This window comes from Ovis canadensis, chromosome 18 (assembly GCF_042477335.2).
Source record: "Ovis canadensis isolate MfBH-ARS-UI-01 breed Bighorn chromosome 18, ARS-UI_OviCan_v2, whole genome shotgun sequence".
In the NCBI taxonomy this organism is placed as follows: Eukaryota; Metazoa; Chordata; class Mammalia; order Artiodactyla; family Bovidae; genus Ovis; species Ovis canadensis.
Window position 1 is genome coordinate 69,722,644 of NC_091262.1, and position 25,207 is coordinate 69,747,850.

Here is a 25,207-nt window from a genome sequence, read left to right on the forward strand (position 1 = left end):
CCACCCACCCTTCCCTGGCCGAGGGGCCCCGTCTGTCTCGAGCAGGGGCAGCGGTGCAAGCCAGAAGAGGCCTGGGTCCTGGGAGAAGCGGCCACTTAGCAGCCCCTGCCCGGGAAGACAGAGAACAGACTGCATCCGTCTTGCCCAATTATGCAAATGAACGAGAAAATAATGCCCAGGGTACACTCATAGAGGGGATGAGTGACCGCTGGGGATGTCTCCTGCCATGCAGGGCTTTCAACCGTCCACAGATAGGGCTCTGATGCCCTCCGGGTGTCAGCGCGAGCTAACCTGCAAGCTCCTGGGACTGTCCATATGGGAACCGGGAAAGCTGGCAACACTTAATTTGTGTTTCATGTCCTGACATCAAGGCTGCCAGACCCCTCCTGCTCTCCTTGGGGAGAAGGGTAATGAAACAGTTCCAAATGGCACTTGAAGGAAATCCTATTTACTCGGGGTGAATGGATGGCCTGACACGGAAGATTTAGAGCCCAGGGCTCGGCTCCCTGGATGAGGAAGCGGCCGCGGGCTGGGCGGCTCCTGGGCACCGGGCGCCCCCTACCGTCTGACAGGTCTGCGTTCTTGGACAGCTGCTCCAGCTCCCAGCCGAGGTGGGCCGACTCGTTCATGCTCTGCTTCTGAGCAATCTCCAGGACCATGTTCTCCTCCAGCAGCTCCTCTATTCGCTTCTTATCCGTGTCCCGGTCCTAGTACGGGAAGAAAGAAGGAATGAGAATGTGGCTGGGGGACCCCTCTGGACAGGCCCCGGCCCCCGTGTATCCACCCCCACCCCCATTCCTGAAGGATGGAAGGCCTTCTAGGCACCTGCTCGCTTCCCCAAAGAGAAATGAGTCTAGCCCAGGGCCCAGCTGGGAGTTACGGCCACTGAAAGATACACTGGCTGGCAACGGAGGGTGATGGGAGCGCCCAGGTCTCTAACTGAATGCTGTCTGAACAAAGTGACTTATAACCCAGGGCTTTAGAGCAAGAACCCTTCGTGGCTTCGTGGCTCCAGGGCACCTAACATGCCTCGAGAAGCCTGGAAAGGAACTCAGGGATCTCAGCTCAGACCTCACCATAAAAGCCAGCAGAGGCTCTTGCAAAAGACACACACATGAGCTCATCCATACATGAGCAGTCCAGCATGGTAGTCCCGTTCTGTCCGTCTATGGGCGCCCAGTGGGGCCCACCCCGGCCGCTGAGCTGAGCGAGCTACTCTCTGCAGTCAGCGTGTTACCGTGTTGGCAGCGGCACCAAAACCGTGACGGAAAAAATCAGAGAAGGACGTGGCACAACCTGAAACCACCCCAATCTGTTTAGACAGGTCTGTGTGGCAGCAGCCTGCAATACCAATTCCAGGTCGTGAAGCTTCGATTTCAGCTGCAGGTTCTCTTTCTCCAGCTCATGAACTTTATCGCCCCGGGCCCGAGCAGCCGTCAGCTGTTCCTCCAGCATGGCCTTGGTTTCAATTAAAATGATATTATCTTCTCTCAGCTCCTGAGCAGCAAAAACATACATGAGAACCATCAGATAAAGGCACCTGCTTCGTGATGACAGCTCGTCCAGGTCTCTGGACCAAACAAACAATCCAGGGGAAAGGTTTCTGCCTTGAGAGAGTTCTGTCCCCACTTTTGAGCATCGCCACCTTTTTCATCAGGTCAGGCCACATGGACTTTCTCAACTGAAAGAAAATATCCATGAATTATCTGACATGTGCACACACTGTTGCTTAGTCACTAAGTTGTGTCCGATTCTTTTTTGACCTCATGGACTGTAGCCCGCCACACTCCTCTGGCCAAGGGATTCTCCAGGCAAGAACACTGGAGTGGGTTGCTGTTTCTGTCTCCAGGGGATCTTCCCAACCCAGGGATCAAACCAGTGTGGGATCGAACCCAGATCTTCTGCTTGGCAGGCGGATTCTTTGCTGCTGAACCACCAGGGAAGCCCAGTATACACACTACCCAGTGTAAAATAGGGAGCTAGTGGGAAGTTGCTATATAGCAGGGAGCTCGGCTTGGTGCTCTATGATTGATTACCCAGAGGGGTGGGATGTGCAGGTGGGAGGGAGGTCCAAGAGGGAGGGGACATATGTATACTTAATAGCTGATTCACTTTGTGGTTCAGCAGAAACTAACAGAACATTGTAAAGCAATTATACTCCAGTTAAAAAAAATAATAACAAATGAAATCAGTCCAGGAAGGTAACACTTTCTTTGCTGGCCACGGTGCACAGGCATATGACATCTATAACCTCACCTGGCTGGACAAGTGGACTCCACTGACAGCTCTGGGCCCTTGCTGAGCCTCCATTTCCTTTACAAGGAAGGGTGGGGCTAACAGTCTGTCCCAGTTCAAGGGCTAAGTCTAATAATCCTCTCAGCTCAACATTCATTCCATTGATCAGGATGTTGGGGGAGCTGTTCTTTCGTTCAATCAACAGCTTGTATGTAAGCATTTTACACATATGCTCTTGGAAAAACAACTGTTCTCAGCCGTTTCCTGGAAATGGGGAGTCTTTAAGGCAGTGAAGTCACAAACAAACGTGAAACTCACAAATAAGTTCTGGGCACACACTGGGTGTGGAATACTATGGCTGCCCCCTCGCAGGGTAGTCCGTCATGCAGCCCAGCACCACTCAGCATCTCGGGGGGACCAAGAGCCCCCTGAATGCTTTCATCTCACAAACATGCACACAGGGGATGTTTCTCCCGGTGGGCAGTGTTCTAAGGCCCCACGTGTGGATTCTAACCATTGAGAGCTGGGCTGGGAGCTGTGTTACCCACTGCGTGTCCACTCGCCTTGCACGGGCCAGAATCCAAGATTCCTGGTAGAGGGGAAACTGCAAGCCTTCCAGTCAGCGGACACAGTTCTGATCAAAGCCTGACAGCCGTAAAAGGTATAATTATCAAAACTCTAAATTCCCCTGGGCACTCTCTCTGCTGGAGATGACATCCACCGTGCGGTCGGCCCTGCATCAGGGGCTCCCTGCCCCCGCCCCACTCACTATTCATCACAGTCAGGAGGGGGAGGAGAAAGAGGCCGATTTGGGTAAATTAAGGAATAAATTCCAAGTCACAAAGCCAGCAAAGGGTGAAACTAGGATTCGAACACGGGCCAGAGAGCTCAGACTGCCTGCAACCCATCCTTCAAGGGGCTCATGTGGGTAAGAAGCTCAGACTACCAAAAAAAATGTGGAGCACAGCAAAAGAGGGATTTCAAGCAGGAAGAAGACCTGGTCCTCCTCTCTGACCACCGCCTCCACTGTTCTCACCTGTATTCCAATAGGTCTGCCCACGAGCACTCCCAGCCCTGAGTTCCAAAACACAGGCCATCCCTTCATCCTCACAACGAACTCCTATTCCACCCCCAAAGCCCAGCCTAAGTCACCCCTTCTGAGAAGTGCTTGCAGATTCCCACTGTTCCACTGGTTGAGTCAGCTACCTGGGCTCCCAGAGCGCCCTGGGTACACTGTGCGACAACGGTGTGCTGGCCTGTCCTCCTCCTCCAGACTGTGCACTCCTCAGGGCAGGCCTATTCCACTTCTGCTCTTGTGGGCCCCACAGGAGTATTCAGCAAACACCTGTCAGCTGAATCATGTCACGCGGGGGGATCACAGGTGGCATTCCAGATGGCCTTGATTTCTGACAGGCAGGGATAAACAGGGGCGACCAGGGGAGCAGAATACAAAACAGGATAACTTCTAACTACTACTCAAAAATGTCTCAATTTCCTGGTGGTAACCACTAGACCATACATTAGACGACAGAAATAACGAGCCTTGCGCACGTCCTAGCCTCAGAAGTGAGACACCTGCAGGAAGCTAAGTCCACGCTCTCACACAGCCCAGGGCTCGGCCCCCAGGCAGACGCTCGCCTCCCCACCTCTAGGGCAGCTGTCAAGGCCAGCCCACTCCTGAGGACAGGACCCCAAGTGAAGCAGGCGGCCTGACCCGGCCCGGCACAGAGCTGAGGGGCCACGTTTAGGAAGCCACAGTCCAGGCTTGGCGGTCGGGCCCCACGTGGCTCGAGAGCTGCCCCTGCCCGTCTGTGAGGTGACCAGCAACATGGGCTGACGGCTCAGGTCCCTGGGCCGCCACGCGTCCTGCCAGCCATGGGGCCAGGAGCAGACTCCTTTCTCTCACTGTGGATCCCGCCTTCCTCTGCTGGACATGAGACAGGGCTGAGGTGGGGGTCAGCTAGGATAAGGCATGCGAAATGGTCTGTGCATGGTGTCTGGGGCCCAGTAAGCAGGCCAGCTGCTGATTACTGTCTCTTTATGCCCCCATGAAATGCTGTTCAGGCTGGCACTCAGTGAACATCACCCAGCATCAAGCTAACAGTTGTTTCAGAGATGCCTTATGCCCCCCCTCCCAAAAAGCGCCAGAATCCAGAAGGAGGGGTAAAAATCAAAGCAACCACCAGCTCCTGCCCACTGCCCTCAGGACCACCCAATGGATCCCTAAGCACCCAACAGATCCCTAAGGTGTCCAGAGCAATGGAAAGCCAGCCCCGAGGGGTCCTCAGGGGAGGGAGCCCTGGGTTACCCTACTTGGGGCAAGCAGAGGCCTCCCACTCAGCAAGGACCACCCCTCGATAATCTCTGCCCACCCATCTCGTTCCACTGGAGGCCCTGAGGCTTCACCAAGGACCTGCCTGCTTTTAAACTTCGCCCGACTCAGGAGCGTGGTGGGCTGAATCATAATGCAAGCATCGGGTCTGTCCTGCGCTAACTTCTCCAGGCACCAAACGTTAATACAACTCCCAGAAGTCATTAGGAAACAGTCCCAATGGGAACAAAGGGTCTGCCCTCGTAACGTGATCTTAGTCCCCTACATGGGGACAAGGCTTGCTCAACACCCAGCAAGCTGATGTGGCAGCTGTTCCAGCTGTGCACTATGTCTCCGCCTCTCAAGCTTCTGTTCATTTCAGAGTCAGCACGGACCAGGAAGCTACAAATCTCAGAGAGGAGCGGAGACAGGCCTGCCTGGTTTTCACCCTGCCCAGACGCACATGACACTATGCATCCGTCCTTGCTGTCGGGGATTTCAGACAATGAAACGTGGGACAACAGGAATCTCCCAGGCAATCTTTCTGCCTTTGTCCTCCTCCCACGTGGCCCTCTGGACAGCAACCCCTGGGCCCTGACGGCAGTGAGGCACCACCACCCTCTGCAAAAGCACTCAAGGGTCACCCTGTGCATCCACCCCACACACCCCACTGCACCTAGGGTGTGCTCCTCTCCTTGCTGTTTTAATCCTGACATAAATAGACTAGGACCCACATAAAAGCTAACAGAAGCTGAAAAACAAAACCTGGAAATTTGTGTTCCATATTGTTGCTTAGTTGCTCAGTCCGTGTCCGACTCATTGCGACCCCATGGACTGCAGCGCGCCAGGCTCCGCTGTCCATGAGATTCTCCAGGCAAGAATACTGGAGTGGGTTGCCACTCCCTTCTCCAGGGGATCTTCCCAACCGAGGTCTCCTGCCCTGTAGGCAGATTCTTTATTATCTGAGCCATCACAGACCCACATAAAAGCAGACAGAGGTTGAAAAGCAAAACATGGAAATTTGTGTTCCATATTATTCTAACCAAAATTGACCTTGTCCTCGCCCTGAGCTCCAGTTCTTTATGTTTCCGCCCATGTGGCACTAACACATTCTCTCTTCCGCGATGTCAAGCCCTTTCTCAGCGGTGAGACTAGACAGACACCAGGGGAGGGCACTTGGCTGCCTGTTGCTGCCCCTGTGCCCAGAGAAGCATCCCCCTCGCATGGCAGCTGTCCACAGATGTGAGCTGGCTGGAGAGCATGACCATGCGCCGTCACACCTAATGCTGCCTTGTTCCAGAGACAAAAACTCATGCTTGTTCTCCATCCTTCTCCCCAGACCACAAGTCTGTTCCTTACTGAGCAATGGTTTTTCACTTGCCTTACACAGTGATTTCCAATTTCTCTGTGTGTGCCAGGCCCTGGGCACACAGTCAGGTAAGAGCCAGGCCCTGTCCTTAGGGCTCGTGGTCCACATGAAGCGTCTGGCCATGCACGGCAGACGGCAGGTCTGCAGACGGCTCGCAAGGCCACTGCATCGACTCCAATTCAAGGAGGCATGCACAGGTGCTCTTTTTCTCCATTCTCGAGACAACATTACGGGCATCCAAAAAGAGCACGGTTCATCCTCTCTCTAGCAGCCTGGACTCCCCGGACCAAGCCCTCTGCAGATTCACGTGCGCCACTGCCTGCCCTCCAAAGAAGCACCCTACACAGACAGACACTACAGGACTTATTCTTGTGACAATGAACACATGCACCATTTGAGGCATTGCTTACCTCATGGTAAACTTTACTATGAAAACTGTTCATCAGTATGAAAATACTGGGGCTTCCCTGATGGCTCAGTGGTAAAGAATTTGCGTGCCAATGCAGGAAGCATGGGTTCAATCCCTGATCTGGGAAGATCCCATGGGCCGTGGAGCAGCTAAGCTCGTGTGCCACAACCTCTGAGCCTGTGCTGTAGAGCCTGGGAGTCCCAACGATCGAGCCCACGCATGAAAACTACCGAAGCCCGAGTGCCGCGGAGCCCACGCTCCGCCACAAGAGAAACCACGGCAACGAGAAGCCCCCGCACAGCAACTGATGAGTCGAGCCCGTGCAGCAATGAAGAGCCAGCACAGACGTAAATAAATTATAAAGTAAAACGGAAAACACTGCTGTCACCACACAGAGGCATAACATCTGAGAATATGGAAAAGGGGTTCCCATGTGAAACCAACCCCCGCAGAAGGCAGGAAGCACCCTGAACGCAGGGAGCGAGTCTCATCCGTGCCCAGATCCCTTGCTCCTGGTGCAGGGCTTGGCCCCACACAGGCGCTGAGCCCCTGTGTCTGCTGAACTGAGCGAGGTTGCTCAGACAAGGCCAGGAATGAACACGAGACTAAAGACAGGACACCGGAGCCCATCCCCTCCAAGGCTGGTTGTGGGGGTGAGCTGTGGGAACCGCGCTCCATCCATGACCCCACTCGGGGGCTGCGTGAGGACCCCGGTGCAGGCAGGGCTGGAGGGGCTGCTGGGGCAGCAGTCCGAGGATCTCACACATGACTGTCTCCAGCTCCCCTGAGGGCGGCACGTCCGGCCAGCGGTGGGAGCCCTGCGATGTATCCTGGAACCTGTCTGTGCTGGGATTCACGCCTTTCAAACGCAGGAAGGCCGGTGGACCATCTCAGGACAAAGCCCAGAGCTGGTCTCCCACCCCTATCGTCACTGGGGCCAGGGCTGCCTTCCCGGAGCAGTCGGTGCCTGCCCCGTGTCACTGACAGTCGTCAGGGAACAGGCACTCCCTGAGTAGGTCTGAGCAGCAAATGGGCCCTGGACCACAGGCTTCTCCATCCCACTTCCGTGCGCCCCAGGGACCCCAGGGCCTGTCTCCATGGTAGAGCAGGTTGGGGAAAAGAGCCGTCCCCACGCATGCTGGCCAGCAGCTCAGCAGGAGGCCATAGGCAGGGAGAGGGCAACACCTTCCCCTGAGACCTATGTTCAGTCTCTCAGAAGCCTCCTTGGCGGCAAGAAGAAACTTGAGGACCTTTTTGTACACGCTGACATTCAGATCTCACCCTGCTCGTTAAAGTGTTAGTCGCTCAGTCGTGTCTGACACTTTGCAACCCCAAGGGCTGTGGCCTGCCAGGCTCCTCTGTCCATGGAAATCTCCAGACAAGAATACTGGAGTGGGTTGCCATTTCCTTCTCCAGGGGATCTTCCTGACCCAGGGATCAAACTCAGGTCTCCCACATTGCAGGCAGACACTTTACCGTCTGAGCCACCGGGGAAGACCCTGCTCATTAAAACCACCTCTAAACGCCAAGCTTTATCGTGGGGGCAAAAACTCCTCAGTTCTCAGAAAAGAGGGTTCTGGAAGCTGCTGCTGATGGAAGGCAAAAGAGTGAAGGGTGGGAGGTCAAAGCATCAGTGACCCCACCTGGATCCTGGTCTCTATTCCCCCTTCAGTCTCAACACCCTCCCTTGCAGCTCCCCACAACCTGGGTATCAAAGGAGGGCCCACCATGGAGGGCTTACTATGGCATCTGCTCAAACACCAGGCGTTTCACCTCCTTCATCGCAGAAGCCTCATGAAGCAGCACCACTGTCTCTGCTTTATAGAGGAGAAAGGGGTTGGTCTTGGCAAGGTTTAGCCATAGAAGCATGAGAGAAGTCTAAAAAAAGACAGAAAAGCTGAAGCCCATCACTGTGACACGACACGGGAGAAAGAGAGAAATCAGGACCCTTTTGTTACAAGTCACACCCCTTCCTCGCACCCGTCTGGCGCCTCGAGATGGAGGAGCAGCAGAGCGGGAGGCCCCTGGGGAGGGGCAGGCAGGTGAGGGGCAGGGACGGCGCCAGCTGCCGAAACCTGCTGGCCCCTCACCCCAAACCACCAGGACAGAGAATCAGCAGGTCCTCCTCAGGACCGGTCCGGCGAGCCCACCCCGAGGCCGGGCGCCTACCTCCATGCGGGCCTTGTAGAAGTCCACGTCATGCAGCTTCTCCCGGCAGCGCACCAGCTCCATCTCCAGCCTCTCCACGCGGTTCGCCTTCTCCCTCAGCGAGTCCAGCTCATCCCGGTAGGCGCGAGCAGACCGCGCGTCCGCCGCCAGCTGGATGTTCTGGGAGACAGGCAAAGACAGGGGAGCCTGGCATGGGGGCGCCCCTCTGGGGAGGGAAGACTCGGCCACGGCTCTGAAGTGCTGCGTCTCCAGGACATCCCGGTGGCTGAGGGGCTCTCCGTGCAGGCTACCACATGGGTGGTCCACCCGCTGCCACTAAGAAACAGTCACCCCCATGGCCGTTCTCAGGACGAGAACGTCAGCGTCACTTTGAGTGGGAAGGAAACAGCCTTTGCTGGGAGCTCCCAATGCTGTATTCCCGAGCCCCTGGGCCGCAGTTACTGGGGCGTCCCAGCTGCCCTGCCCTCTCGGCATGCACGTGCACACACACACACACACACACACACACAGATACACACAGTTACTGGGGCATCCCAGCCACCCTGCTCTCTCGGCACACACACACACACACACACTCAGCACACACACACACACACACAGATACACACAGTTACTGGGGCATCCCAGCCACCCTACTCTCTCAGCACACACACAGATACACATACACACACACACACAGATACACACAGTTGCTGGGGCATCCCGGCCACCCTGCTCTCTCAGCACACACACAGATACACACACACACACACAGATACACAGTTACTGGGGCATCCCAGCCACCCTGCTCTCTCGGCACGCGCGCGCACACACACACACAGATACACAGTTACTGGGGCATCCCAGCCACCCTGCTCTCTCGGCACACATGTACACACACACACACACACAGAGATTCACACAGTTACTGGGGCATCCCAGTCACCCCCTCTTGGCATGTGTGTACACACATACACACAAGCACAGGTATCCACAGTTACTGGGGTGTCCCAGCCACCCTGCCCTCTTGGCATGCACACACACACACACATGCGCACACGCACACACATGCGCACACACACCACACATGCACGCACACACACCTCCTTGCTCACCTCCTGCTTGACCTTCTGCAGCTCCAGCACCAGCTGATCCACCTCATGCCTGGTGTCCACCAGCTGTTCTGTCTTCTCCTCCCTGGGGGGGTGATCAGAGCAATCGGAAAACAGTAAGAGGGCCTGCCAGGCATGCAGCGGAGCAGCCCACCACCCCGCAAGACCCCAGCGGGAGAAGGAAAGGGAACTGGGTTTCTGGCGGCGGGGAGGGGTGAAACTGACACATGATGTTTGCAAAAATGTTCCTGATTTCCGTTCTTTTCCATTTTTAAGTTTACAATGCCCACCACCTTCAAACTACCTCCATTGGGCACCCGGTGGGCTTCCCTCGGAGGGTACAGAAAGTCAAGGAGACACTGGGCACATCAGCACCACCTCACTGCCAAGGAGGCAGCAGCACCCACTGGTGAGAGGCAGATAGTCCCTGAGATGACGGGCAAAGTGGCATTCCCCCGCTGCAGGAAAGGGGAACAGGCTTACCAGATGGGGCAAGCCACATCCCCCCTCCAGCCCCAAACCATACCAGTGTGTAGTCACCTGAGTCCAGATGGGGCCTGGGTGTGGACTGGTGGGAACCCTAACCTCTTGGGAGAACCCCTCCTTGTGCCAGCCCCGGGAGGCTAGCTGAGGGTGCTCAGCGTGGAGTCAGAGCCCTTCTGCTCCCTGCACCACACAAGCTGATAGAAACATGTCTGCAGCCCACAGCACAAGAGCAGAACCAAAAGCCCAGCCGACCGGAGGACTCACAGCTCCTGCCTGACACGGCGCAGCCTGGCCTTGGTGTCCGCCAGCTCCACGGCCAGATGCTGCTTGTCCTCGCTGGAGAGGCTGCTGGTGGGGCTGGGAGTGGACTCAGCGCTGGAGGACTTGAGGGGGCTAGGGGGATGCTGCGCCTGGAGGTAGTCCCGCTCCTGGGTGAGGTCCACGATCAGCTGCAGAAAGGGGGGTGGGTGGGAGAGGGAAGGGAGAGCTTACACCCGAACTCAGCGCACAATGGTCAGCAGACAAGAGGAGCTGGCCGAGAACCAGAAACCAGGAGGAAGCAGGAGGCACCGGATATAAGTTTTTGAAAAAAGATGAAGTATTGAGTGGGACAGAAACCAGGAGGGGCTCGGAGCTCTGCACTTTGATGAACTCCCCCCTGCCCACGGGGGTCTCAGAAGTGGCCGTTCATTCACTGCAGGGCAAGCGCCGCGCCCCACCATCCCCACCAAAAACCGGACAGAGAGGACCAGGGGGGCCTCAGGTTGGAGATGAAGAGTCAGGACGAGGAGCTGTCCCTCCTGGACCCGCCAGGCCGCCTGCAGACACACCTCCGTGCACTCGTCCCGCTCGTCGATGAGCCGCCGCAGGTGAAAGACCATGTTCCGAGACAGGGCCTCCAGCTCCTCTGGGGCCACGTCCGGGAGCTCCAGCCACTGCAGGTCGAACACGTTCTCCTGGTTCTGGGTCACCTGCGGGCATAGGTCAGGTGCTGCAGAGGCGGGCAGGGCATAGCTGGGGGTCCCGGGAGCAACCCCTCCCCATGACCGGGGGGCAGGGCCCCCACTGACTGGTCCTCGGGACAGATCTCTCAGGGCTGGCAGGGGGCATCTCCAGTCTGTGCAGACGCCCCTTAGCCAAGCTCCACTAGTGAGTCAGGCCTGCTCTCAACACCAGCTCCTAGAGGACACAGACTTTTATATTTTTATTTTTCAAATAACAGAGAGCACACCATACAACTCAGAAGAACTTCCCTAACAGAAACCATCCTCAGATATTCTTACTGTAGCATCAATTAACAATATAAACAAAGTAAGTCCTAGGGATGCCAAGGGTAAAGAGAGCAATGGTGTGTTATTTCTTACAATCTAACGCAAGTACAGCATACGTTAAAAATCTTATGTTAAAATGCTGAGTATGCAACAATCTTACATTGCTTTTTGGGAAATATTTCCTAATTTAAAACAATTTGTTGGTGGGGGTCGGGTGGGGGGTAATCTCCCTGGCAGACCAGTGGTTAAGATTCTGCTTCCATTGCAGGGGACACAGGTTCAAGCCCTGGTCGGGGAACTAAGATCCCACATGCTGCATGGGGCAGTCACACAAAACAAAACAATTTGCAGGTAAGCTTGTGTCTCATCCCCACAGGCCGCATAAGATTGGTGGTTTTTCCCTTTCTGTCAGGTGTGAGTGGAAACCCACAGCCAGGCCTACAATGGGCAGCCTCTTCAACCTTCAACTACTCTGCCGACCTGACCTTCTCAACCTGACACCCCCAAACCTGCCAAAGGAGGTAGAAGATCTATTTTGAGTCCCTACCCTCTCCATTTGGAAAGATAAGTGTTAGCACACTCAAGCCTCAACAGGGGAGAAAACAAAAAGAAACCAGGGGTTATGCACTCAGACAGGCACACCAAGTATTTACATTTTTCAATAACAAAGAGAGAGAAGGAATGGTTCAAACACAAATAACAACAACAAAAATACAAAGACAGAGCCCTTCAGTTTCTCAAAAGACACCCGTTTTCTTACCCCTCCCCAGCTTACAAGGAAAATTTGGGGATTTCCCTGGTGGTCCAGTGGCTAAGACTCTGAGTTACCAAGGCAGGGGGCCTGAGTTCCATCCGTGCTCAGGGAACTAGACCCCATATGCTGCCATCGAGAGTTTGGATGCCACGACGAAGACACAGCACAGCCAAATTAGTTAATTTAAAAAAATTGGGGATTCAGTGAGTCTCAGAGAATGAGGACGAATCTTACCCCATAGTACAGGGCGTCCTAAAGTACGAACTGGGATTGAGAGGCTCGGTTCCAGGCCTGCTCTATACCAAGGCTATGGAAAGGCCTCTATAAAGGGGGTTCAGGGGTACAACCGCGGCCACACACCAGTAACCCCAGGAGCCTGTAATGAAAGGCTTATGTCTCTCCTCCCCATTCTGACACGGGGTTTCCCATGAGGCTGGGGCACCTCAATGTTTAAGAAACACCCGACTAATTCCAAAACCCAGTCCCCAGGCGAGCCACCGACTTTGATAATCATGCAGGACTTCTTTCTGGGTGCATACCTTTTTATCTTTTAATATCCTGCTGGTGGGATGGGGGAGACAGTGAGCGGCAAAGTCCTAGTCTCCAGGACCTAGTCCCCACATATATTTTCAAAACACAGAGACACTCAAGGAAAATCAAAAGGCAGAATGGTTCCATGGCTAGCAGGTCCCTGACACGAACGGCTGAGACTATTTCCTAGAACACTTGACTGGCTCTGCTGGCTGTCCTTCCCACAACAAGCCGCAGCCCTGTCTCCTGCATTCAAACCCTGACTCGGAGCTCGCCACCCACAGTGCCCTGGCCGGCGGCAGCTGCACCCCGCAAGGGGAGCTCCGTGCTCAGCTGCCTCTGCCAGTCACGCACCTGCTCCTACGTGCTTCTGCTCATGTCTTTTTCATGCATTTATCTCAGCTGTCCAATTAGACGGAAGGCTGAACTGTATCTCCTAAGATAATTAAAACACATAACGCTTCTTTTGCAGGAGGGTGGGGTGGAGGTCAGGGCAGTAAGTTTCCAGGGAAACTGTCCCCTTCAGTTGACACCACCTCTGCCAAGGTCAACGGCACAGGGGGTGCCCTCAGCGCAGAGCCCCCCACTCCCAACCCCACCCAGGGGGGTTGGGTGTCTGGAGATAGCCCTTCTGGGACTCGCTGGTTTTCAACTTCCCAAGGGGTGGCGGTTGTTTCTCTGCCACATCACTGACAGGAGCAGCGACTCTCTCTCTCCATAAAGATCAGCCATTCGAAACGGGGTGACATTTGCCAGAATACATTTTCAGGGACTGTAAATCAAATTCTGAGCCTAAACTGCTTGACAGCTCTTAAAAATAGTCTGAGTCCATATTAGGCAAGAAGAAGAGGCAAAAGAAGACTTGATTGAAGTTTAAAAAAAAAATTTTTTTTTCTTTTTTCCTTTGTTTCAAACCCCCATTTTAGCTTGCTGACAGCTACCTTTCCAAACAGGATCCATTTGTCGATGGTGTCTGAAACCTTAAATTAGCAAAATCATTCATGGGTGATGTGTTCTTCAGCCTTTTCAGGGGGAGAGAACCTGCTTCCTGGGTGACCCAAGAACAACGGTCCACAGCTAAGCACCTCCCCAGAGCCCCCCCACTTACCTCCTGAATATGAGCCACGATCCCCGCCTGGGTCTCAATGTCCAGCTGTTTGATCCTTTCAATAAACTCCTCTTTCCTCTCACACTGCGGAGGGTTACAAGTGTTAATGAAAGCATTTAACAATGAGGGCCACCTGAGGCCACCAGAGTCACAGAAATACAGTTTCAAAAGGAGCCCCACCCCTAACTCTGTCTTTTATAACCGAGAATGCTCTGCACACCCCCACCAGCCCTCACACTGATGTTTCTCTGTAAGTGGCTCAAACTACCTGTATCACAATCACCTGGCGGGGGGGGGGGGGTGGTTGGGGGCTGTCTTTAAAAACACCAGTGGGTGGGATACAGACAAGCTTTCCAGGGGGTTCTTAAACAAGTCAAGACCAAGAGCAGCTGGTTTAGGCCAGTGGGGGGTTGGGGAAGAAAATCTCATCTGTAAAGGGCCAAATGGTAAAAATCTTAGTCTGGAGAGGCCATCCGTCTAAGCTCATGCCATAGGAAGAAAGCAGCCACAGGTCCTATGTAAAGGAATCAGCATGGCTGTGTCCCCATGAACAAAAACAGGCGGCAAGTCAAATTTGGCCCACAGACTGTCTGCTGATCCTTGCTCTAGATGTCCCTACACTGGGGACAATTTGCTAAGGACACCTGGCCCCAGGGATCCCCACCTGACCTCTTGCCCAAGATGCCCAGGGCTAAAAATGGTTGCTACCTAAGATTCTGCACGTCGCTCACAGGAACCCTTTGACCTTCTGTCCCGCTGGGCTGAAAGTAGCTTCCTCCTCCATCACTGAAGCGGGGGCATCATCCCCACAAAGCAAACCCAAGAACAGCCCTCTCCACCCACCTGCCCGAGCCCTACCTGGACAGCACAGCCGAGTACCAGCAGCAGCACCTTCTTAATCTCCTCCATGCTCTTCCCTAGATCAAAAGAGCAACACAGTTAACTAAGCTCAACTGTCTGAAAAATTTCACCAGTGATGTACACACACCTACCTGCTGCGGGGGCGGGGGTGAAAATCAGATACGCTAAAACAAAGCTCTCTGCCCAATGATGTCCACTTAGGGTGTACACACTTCATCTGTTTTCTGCATGTGGGTTTGTTTATTTCTTAAACCAAATAAGAATCTTGTCCCACACTACTTGGGGCCTTTTCCATTCAGATGTATCATAAACGCTTTATGTGACGATCAGTGAATATGAGCATCCCTTTCTAGTGTGTGTGGTCAGCCGAGTACAATGGAAGAGAACCATCCCCCGGCAGGGAACACTCAGTCGACCCTGAAATAAAACTGGACTTAACCCTTCCCTTTCACCACACAAAATTTCCAACACACGAGGCAGAAGAATAAAGTGAACCCTCCGCTCATCACCCATTTCACATCATCAACACTTTAAACGTCTATTCCATCCCCTGACCCCTGCCTTTGTTCTCAATGTCTGGCTGGAGCACTCCGCAGAGCAAGTCCCAGACACCACACACAGCATTTTTGATGGTCTCCTACTTTATACAAAAGCCATGAATGAATTCAACTACCCCCTTTCCAGAGATCTGATTTTTTGATATTTTCATCTAAATGATTCTACAAAGAACATCTTCTGGCTAATTCTTTCATCCATACTTCCCTCTTTAGGATAAACTCGCCTTTCAAGGTTTTTCCGCTTTCACAGAGCCCTGCAGAAAAGCTCTGCCATTTTACTCCCTCACAACTAATATACGATAAGCCCCACATCCCCACAACCAGTCTTACTGCTCTTCCTCAGCTTTGCCAATCAGGCCCCAAAAATCACATTTCATCATTTTACATCATGTCTCTTTCACTATGCTTGAGGCTGTTGACTTAAAAAATAGCTGCAACCTAAAAGCTGAAGAGTTACATTTTATCTGGTGGGAACTTTCAGGACTTCAAGCCTGGGAGACAGCATCTCAAGTGACCCTGAGAGAACTGCCCCAAGGAAGAGGGGGCAGGAGTCAGATCATATAGAAGTCTGCAACAAAGGGGAGGCAGTCTGAACATCCAAAGTATTTTTTTGAATTAAAGAAAATCAGATATCTCAAGGGATCTAGAGCTTTTCTATGTATGGGAAGATGCAAGAGCCTGGGCTCACTGCAGTCATTGCTTTCAAATGCATCTCGGCTATCTGGGGCCAGTATCCTGTGTTTTTCACATCCTGAGTTCCTCAGTGCTCACTGTAGGGAGGGGCTGCAGTCTGAAAGCGTCAGACAGAGCAGGTATCCTAGCTGCCCTGGAGGGCTGGAATCGCTGATGATTATGACATCCTTGTTTACCGATAAGACAGAAAAGATTCCATTTTTCAAGGCCAAGTGGGCCTTCATCTATCGTTTCAGTCGCTTAAACAGAGTCAGGATATAGACGCTCCAGACTTGATTTGCTCACCAGGAGGCCCTGTGATCCCAGCAAGCTGTACTCTCTTTCCCAGGCTCAGTTTCCACATCTGTGAAAGGAAGGCAGCCAGCCTGGGTGACTTACAGGGTGGTTTTCAAGTGGAAAATTCTACAGTTTTCTGCCTTTCCCATTATATACTCTATTCTATTGATGGTTAGTGGAGAAGGAAATGGCAACCCACTCTAGTATTCTTGCCTGGAGAATCCCATGTACAGAGGAGCCTGGCGGGCTAGTCTACGGGGTCTCAAGAGTTGGACACAACTTAGCGACTAAACCACCCCACCACTGATATTTAGGGGAGACGTGACATGCCAGGAAAAAGCATCATTTTCCTGAAAGACTTGCCAACACCCACTTACACTGGGCTAAAATGGTCCAAAGCATCATCAATAACCCCGGGATGAAGAAAACCAAACTCGTGTCCAAGAGCCAGTGCTGTGGTTCATTTCGGGTCCTGGGGTGTAAGGTATATACAGAGTAACCTGTGACCTCATCCTAATGCCTCTCAACTGAGACACAGCTCAAAAGCTTTTCCTGAGATGATAGCATGATGGTCAAGTCTCACAAGCAGGGGCTGGGCATTCCTACCTCCCAAGCTGGAGGTGGGCAGGATGGGCTGGACCATGGGGTCCCTGCAGAGCACTCAGATACCACACACCTATTTCAAAAAGCTTCTTTATTTATTCTGGCTGTGCTGGGTCTCCGTTGCCGTGTGCAAGCTTTCTCTAGTTGTGGCAAGGGGGGCTACTCTCTAGCTGCAGTGCTCATGCTTCTCACTGGTGGTGTTTGGTGGTGGTGTCTCTTATTGCGGAGCACAGGTCTAAGGTGCACAGGCTCAGCGGTTGTGGTACACAGGCTTCGATGCCCTGAGGCATGTGGGATCTTCCCGGACCAGGGACGGAACCGGTGTCTTCTGCACTGCAAGACGAATTCCTAACCACCGGACCACCTGGGAAGCCCAGACTTCACACTCTATAAAGAATCAGGTTTGGAGTTGCAGATCAGTCATGATGACCAAATCTTCTCTTTGCTGGTAAGTGTAGAATTTCACCCATGTTTAAAATGAAAAAATTCTCAAAGACTTGTGTAGATTTTTTTTTTCACCTGAGGCCTTTAATTTGGCCTGAGAGACTCTAATCCATAGACACAAGTACATGGAACTCTACAATGACTCACTATTAAAGCTGAGGTGGTGATCAGTCACGATTTTAGTTCTGATAAAAAAGAAAAGGAGACGCCCACCTGGGTATTAAAAACCCCCAAAGAGTCTCACCAAAATCTCCCCCTGGCCTCAGTGCTCACACCAGCCCCTGCGGCTGTCCTCACCTCTGTGTCTTCAGGATCAGTCCCCAGAGGCCTGACAACGGCCCCTCGTAAGCCTTTTGGTGGGTATAATAAGGACAGACCCCTTCCAGCCATCACGGGCTCCTCTTCCTGCATTAATTCAGCTTTCACAGGCCATGTACCTGGGGCTGAAGCCAGGAGCTGACACACAGGAAGAAAGCATTTAAAGAGCCTTGGAGCAGCTCAAACAGAAACCAGGGTTCAGGGGATCTTTATATACTGTTCACAGCTAAGGCCCCAGAGGACCTAATTATATCATACTTTGGATAACTTAAACAACTTGGATAATCCTTTCTCCCAGCCTACAGCAGATAAAAACAGCAAATTGAAAGTGGGCAGGAACGCGAGTCAGACCCACCGTGAGGAGCTACAGCGTAAGCTGGCTGTCTGAGAGCAGGCAAGAGACAGGAGGTGCTGCACACATCCACGAGCGCCACGGGCTGAGGCTGTTCAGGGAAAGGATGAGGCCTCTGCTCCCTCAGCCTCCTGCAGTGGCACACAATGGCAACTGTGACTGGCTCATTCCTCCCTTTCTTCAGTCACACCCATCACACACCAAGAAAAATCTCAATCTGATCCAGAGACCTATCGGGAGAGTACGGAATTCCAGTGGGCTAATTTTACAACAAAGGAAAAAAAAAAAGATCTTAAAAGTAGAGAATTCATTTCTTCATTTTAGAAATACGGTCGGGGAATAATTATTTAAAATAAGCTTTGGGGAGACTTCCCTGGGAGTCCAGTGACTAAGACTTCCTACTCTCATTGCAGGGGGCCCAGATTTAATCCCTGCTCAGGAAACTAGATTCCACATGCTGCAACTTGAAGAAAAATAAAAAAAGATCTCATATGCCTCAATAATGATTAAAGATTCCATATGCTGCAACTAAGACCTGGCACAGCCAAATAAAGTAATAAAATAAATTAAATTAGATAAGCATTTTGGTGGTGAGCAGGGCACTAGGGAAACTCACCCCTGCCCTCAGTCACAGGAAGCAGAGCTGTGCTCATTCTCACCAAGCTAAGTGAATAAAAACATTTGCTATCACAAATGTATCCTGTGATTTTTACCCGTACACAGATTTCCAGCAAACTTTAAAAAAAAAAAAGAAGAAGAAGAAGAGAGTAAGAGAGAAAAGCAGAAGTTCACTCATTTCTCATGGGAAGCTGATGCCCAATTTCTCTCAGGATTTCTGCTATTTTCAAAAGCTACCAGATTGTGGGTTTTGAATAGTTTCACAACATAACAGAGAAGACTCTCTGCTGGGTCCCTGCCAGCAAGGGCGGCTCTGTGACACAGTTGTGCAGGCAAAGAAGGAGGAGCCCTACAGACAACTCCCTCCAAACACCTACTGGGTGCTGGGTCCTTGCTGAGCACATTCCATAGTCAACACAGTTCTCTGAGCTCAGCCCAAGTGTGATCCTCGTGTCCAACTCTGTGCCTCGATGGACTGGGGCCTGCCAGGCTTCTCTGCCCATGGAATTTTCCAGGCGAGAATACTGGAGCGGGTCGCCATTGCCTACTCCAGGGGATCTTTGACTCAGGGATTGAATCTGCATCTCTTAGGTCTCCTGCACTGGCAGGCGGGTTCTTTTACCACTAGCACCACCTGGGAAGCCCAAGAAAGCTTGGCTCAAACCAAGAAAACCAGCAATTTTAGAAGCTGATAAATGCTATGGGAACCCAAGGGAGGAACACCTCGTTTGCAATAAGGATCAGGCAAGGCTCCTTGGAAGAAAAGCTATGACAAACCTAGACAACGTATTAAAAAGCAGAGACATTATTTTGCAGACAAAGGTCCACATAATCAAAGCTATGGTTTTTCCAGCAGTCATATATGGATGTGAGAGTTGGACCACAAAGAAGGCTGAGCCCTGAAGAATTGATGCTTTTGAAATGTGGGGCTGGAGAAGACTCTCGAGAGAGTCCTTTGGACAGCAAGGAGATCAAACCAGTCAATGTTAAAGGAAATCAACCCTGAATATTCACTGAAAGGACTGATGCTGAAGCTCCAATAGTCACATCACACCTGATGTGAAGAGTTGACCCACTGGAAAAGATTTCATGCTGGGAAAGACTGAGGGCAGGGGGAGAAGATGACCACAGAGGATGAGATGGCTGGATGGCATCACTGACCCAATGGACGAGAGTCTGAGCAAACTTTGGGAGACAATGAAGGACAGGGACGCCTGGCGTGCTGCAGTCCATGGGGTCGCAAACAGCTGGACACAACTTAGCAACTGAACAACAACAACAAGGCTTCCAAGAGGAAATGACTTCTGAGCTGAGACCCCAGGAAGAGGAGAGGTAGGTATGGGGGCTTTTCAGGGAACAGCATATGTAAAGGCCTAGATGTAAGAGAACGTGGTGCTTGTCAAGTTATAAACGCTTTGGTCTTAAGTTGGGGGTGGGTTTTCATGAGGAATGGGAGGCAGGGTAGGAAACAACCTGGTGAGTCATAAGCAACCAGTGGGTGGGGGAGGGGTCGAACACATCCGACACCCTCTGCATCAACCCACAAAACCAGGGGAAACCCCAGGACAGGCTGAGCTCATAGCTGAGTCTACGAAAAATCTTAACTTTACTACCTGCTTCCTGGTGTCCTGACACAGAGAAACTCCCTCCTGCCTTTCTTAGAAATGGAATGCACGCAGGCTGACCTAAGCTATAAATAAAGCGGCAGATGTGTGTGCAGCCATCAGCTTCCAAAACAGAAGGGAAACTAGTACTGCACATGGGATAAAGGTGGGCCTGGGGACAGAAATGCAGTGGAACGATTAAAGTACACCAACCTTTAAAATGTGGAGGCTGAATAAGAACAAGGTCGGAAAATTCCCTGACTTTCTAATCTCATGTCTGTGGCAGACATGACTAGTCAATCGCACTTTATTTATTTCTTTTTTTTACCGAGCCTGGAAGGAAGCCTCGGAACCCTTCTGAAGACAGCACTCTCCATACAGCCAGTGCCAATCAATAAACATTGGCACAGGAAATGAAACCTGTCTTCCGTGCCTGGTACCTAATTTCTAGGGTCCTTTTGGTGCCAGTCTTTGATGCCCCAAGATGCCGTCATTTGAACCTTCGTACATCCTCTGGCTATGGAAAACCAATCTTTTGTGTCAGTGATCACCTGGGTATGAAGACAGGGATTTAGATAAAGGAAGGCAAACAACCCCTTCCAAGAGCTAGTTTGTCCTGCTGCAAACTCCACACTGTCTTGCTGAGGCTGGAAGGTACAGTGACTTACCCACAAAGACCCCGGGGTCCATGAGTCTTGAGCCAGGCTGAGGGCGGAACCCTTCACAACCTGGAAGGACTGGCCCACTGGAGTTAATCCTGACCTCCCTGTGTGCCCTCGCACCTACAGACCATTCCAGCCCTTTCATATAGCACTCTATCATTTGACTTAATCCCCAGAGCATCCCAAAGGCTGGTATCATCTGTGTTTTACAAACAAGAAGAGGCTCAGACAGGCTGAGCTACAGATCTGAGGTTTGGTCACCACCTGCTCGCTCCTAACTCGCTACCGCCCCCTCCCCGAAACCGCTGCTATTTCTGTGCATGTCCTTGCAGAGCGGGGCTCCCTCTGGCTTAGCTTCTGATCCCAGTGCCATGGGGCAGGTATTTCAGCCAGGGTCTGCAGGTAACTGTCAACATCACGTCCGGGTAGAAGAATAAAGATAACACAGCTTCCATTTGCTTTCTTGTTGGGATGGAGACCCCCCCCCCCCACACACACACATTTTTCTTAATAATTCTACATTCTATTCTCTCCTACCTTATGTGCTGGGGTGAACAGCTCACTGTGCTTTCCCTGGTTTCTCAGTTTAAAACCAGTCATTTCATACGGATGATTATGGGGGCTGTCTCACTGATTCAAAAATAGCACTGCACTCAACATGACCCTGCTTCTCCTCAAGGTAGTAATGACATCTCAAGACTCACCCACAAGGGCACAGCTCTGTGGGCCCTCCTGGGGGCTCTGCTTACACTGAGAAGACCTGTTATTACTTTAACAAGGCTACCTTGGGCTCCATAGGAATGGTATGGGCACATGAGGACCCTCCATTAATACCTATGCTGGGTCATGGGGTAGGAGGAGACGGGCACCTCTACATACCACCTCACAGCCTGGAGGGTGACTCCTGCAAAACCCTCACCGAGATCTCTTACACCTGGAACATTACACTTGTGACGCCCATCAGGCATGCCCCCGTTTATTAGTCATTCAACAAATGTTTATTCACAGGTGGACTCCGCAGGCACTGAGTTGCACATCCATGTGAAATACTGCAGGAGTGCTCCAGAATGCACCCTGACCAGTGACCCCCCCCCCATCCCCATGTCTCTCCTGCACCTGGCCCAAATCTGCCCCTATTCACAGGGATCCCCCCACCACCTCGTGCAGGTAACGAGAACCTCTGCCCGGGTTCCCCGGTCACAAAGACAATCTGAAACAGCCACATCAAGCCCCTCAGATCAGCACCGCCAGAAATGACTCCCGAGCCCAGCCTGCCCAGGGCACAGAAGCTGAGAGCTAATTCATTTCCCAGCACCAAACAACTGAGGATCAGAAAGGCAGAATGAACCCCAAGAAAGCAGAGTCTGCACTGGCTGGAGGTGAGGAGATGGCAGAGGCGATCAGAGAAAGGGTCCCCCCACCATGCACCAGGTGCAAACCACAAAGCTCAGATATCATCAGGGAACACAGAGACCTTTGACAAATAACAGCTCATCCCTCCTCCTCGGACGGCCACAGCCACAGAGAGCAGACCCGGTGGATGCCATGCGCGCTCACGCAGCCGGGGAGTCCCTCTCTGTGTACGGCCCATCGCTAGGAGGCGACCAAACAAAGTCTGGTTTCCAGGCAGGTCTTGCGGCTGCTCCAAAGGCCAGCATCCGGCCGTGCCTGAACGCTCGCTGGGCTTGGTAGTGTTACTCAAGCACTTCACGTTCCTGGAAGAGCCAAGTGCTGGCTCTCGGCTCCAGTGCCCAGCACCCCCTCGCTCTGGATGGACCGGAGGGAGACTCATTTCTGAGTCCAGCGGGCAGCACAGAGCTGAAGAAGCAGGCTGCGAGCCACGCCACGTAAACTCGCGCGTGGGCACTTTTCTGAACCTGTTCCCTCAAGAATGAACAGGAAACACGAATAGGATGAAGGCCCACAAGATGAACTTTTATTTACTAACTTGTTCCCTCCTCAATTGCAGGACCTATGTGCGTGCGTCAAATCACTCAGTTGTGTCCGACTTTCTGTGACCCCATGAACTGTAGCCCCCCAGGCTCCTCTGTCCATGGGATTCTCCAGGCAAGAACACTGGAGTGGGTAGCCATGCTCTCCTCCAGGGGATCTTCCCGACCCAGGGATCGAACTTGTATCTCACATCTCCTGCATTGGCAGGTGGGTTCTTTACCACTAGCGCCACCTGGGAAATCCTAAGGGACCTAAGGTTTTTGCAAATGTAAACATAAAAATACACCCATGGGGTAAGAATTCAGGAGAACTAAAAAAACAGCTCAAGTTTGGGAGAAAGAACACAAGAACTACACTGCTTGTTAGCCTCTAAGGGCAGACCCTTGACTCCCCAGTGTTGCTTGGCAAGTAGGGTGCTGGGTGCAGGCCAGGGGTGGTGGTGGCCTGGGAGGGAAGACAGCCGCCTGCTTTCTCAAAGAACAATCTCGGAGGCAGGAAGACTGCTCATAATCAACCAGACCTGGAGCCCTCTCCCTGTCGCAGGGCTGGAGGTGAGCCAGCCCCGTGGCGCACCGGCCCTCGGAGGTTCCAGCTTGTCATCAAAGGCAGAGCTGTGCCTTGAGGAAAGGTTTCTATGGGATCTGAGAAGCACTTCAAGGACGTCCTTGACAAGTGAGCAAGTAAACACTGAGAGGGTTAAATATTAAATTCCAAGGAGTCTCAGGAGTTCCGTTTCCCTCTGGCCTTTGAAACCTAAGCTTTAGCCGTGACAGAACGCTTCCTCCCTGCGCCCTGGGCTCGCTGCTCCTCCTGGGACTGCCGGCACAATCCCCCTCCTCCAAGCTCGTCCCACCTGCACACTCGTGCTCCGGTGCTCTGTTCAGAGTTCCTTGAGGCTCTGCCACATACCACCTCCTCCAGGAAGCCTTCCTGACCTGCCCAGGGAAGAACTTATTATCCGCCGTGTATTCTGCGGGAAGCACACTCACGCTACTTCTCGCCCTCGAGCAGGCTAGTGATGGACCCCATCTTCCTCCCCTCTTGCCCCAACGCAGACTGGGGGCACCATGAGCAGACACAGCCTGTTCATCTCCGCAGCCCCTGGACCCACAGCGGGCATTTTGCAGGGAGAGCTTGAGGCGGGCTTGGGCTGAGCCCCTCTGAGCCTCTGGCCTAGGGGTGCCACTTGGAGGAGGAAGAAAGCAAGGGCGCTCTCATCTTCTACCTGGGAGGGTCAGAAATCGGCCTTCTGGTTCCTTCAGCTGGAGCAGCAGAAGAGAGGCCTGCGCGAGCTGTGAAGGAAGCATGTTCACAGCACCGGTGGGCACAAACTCCCCGACTCCTCAAGGGGCTTCCCCGTCTCTGGAAGCCCCTTCTGTAACTGTGGTGAGAGCGAAAAGACTGAGGACGAGACCAGATCTCTGAACAGCAAAGAACGGATTCCCCAAGGCTACCCTCCAAGGTCCCAGCCGTATTCACAGACAGGACCCTACCGGGTGCAAACACAGGGTCAGCCCCTGAATTCGTGGGTCCCTGTTCTTGCCTGGCATTTAGAACTTGAGAAACACCGGGCAGAATAATGATGATGGCGGGTCATATATAACCATCTGCATGACTTATGGTGATACACACATCTCTGCATCCCTTACCTATCGGACCGCCACGCTCTGTGCCTCTGAATGAGTTCCCTCCCCTCTCTGGGCTGGGTTTCTGTACCTACGTGGCTCCCGCCTTTCCATTCTAAACAGCTTGGGAGCGACCAGCAATTCACAAGTCTGAAACCCACTACTGCGCTTGGATACAAACCTTGGAAGACAACACAGTGCCCTCTTCCAGCACGACTGCTCTATGATTCATCACAGAAATTAATTTGCTAACACTCTGGCTTCTTGTCAGAGCAATCTAGTCTTTTTCATGTGCGTGGCACGGTGACAAGCCTGGCTGCAGAGAAATCAGGGCGTGGCGCTCTGGCAAGCACTTCACAGATGCTGCAGACCCTGGGGTCCCTTGGTTCTCATGTAGAATACACTCTTCAATACACCAGGTAAATACGTTTCATGGAAGCACAGCCAGTCAGGCAAGGGTGTGAGCAGCTTCCAGTGCAGCATCGCCAGCCTAGGGCAGCCGCACATGTGGTGTTGAGCAGAGGTCGACTCTCATTTGACCCTGACTACTGACACTAGACAGTTTTATCTGTGGGAGTGTGTGGCTAACATCAGTAAGGAGCACTAGCTTGATGAAGAGGGAAGTGGGGACAGGACAGACAAGTAGATAAAGCCTGTTTCCAGCACTTATGCTCTATTTATTTGGCACCTACTATGTGCCAGGCACTGCTCTAGATACTTAGAAGACACTGGCGGGGACTTCCCTGGCCCAGTGGCTGAGATTTTTGCCTGCTGCAACAAAGATCGAAGATCCCACGTGCCACAACTAAGACATGGTAGAGCCAATCAATCAATCAATAAAAACTATTAAAAAAAAAAAACCCAAACCACACAAAACATTGGCAACAACAACAACAACAAATCCCCT

The 25,207-nt window shown here is 52.6% G+C and overlaps 1 protein-coding gene across 1 annotated transcript in view; it reads right to left on the bottom strand.

Annotated features, from left to right (window-relative positions):
* Positions 1-25,207, bottom strand: part of CCDC88C (coiled-coil domain containing 88C) — a 144,804-nt gene that overhangs the window by 50,093 nt on the left and 69,504 nt on the right. The window contains exons 5-12 of the mRNA XM_069559328.1: positions 14,593-14,651; positions 13,735-13,818; positions 10,901-11,041; positions 10,335-10,519; positions 9,588-9,669; positions 8,494-8,652; positions 1,351-1,497; positions 563-707 (exon numbers count right to left, since the gene is read on the bottom strand). Of these exons, the coding sequence (XP_069415429.1) occupies positions 563-707; positions 1,351-1,497; positions 8,494-8,652; positions 9,588-9,669; positions 10,335-10,519; positions 10,901-11,041; positions 13,735-13,818; positions 14,593-14,651 (1,002 nt within the window). The remainder of the gene's footprint in view (positions 1-562; positions 708-1,350; positions 1,498-8,493; positions 8,653-9,587; positions 9,670-10,334; positions 10,520-10,900; positions 11,042-13,734; positions 13,819-14,592; positions 14,652-25,207) is intronic.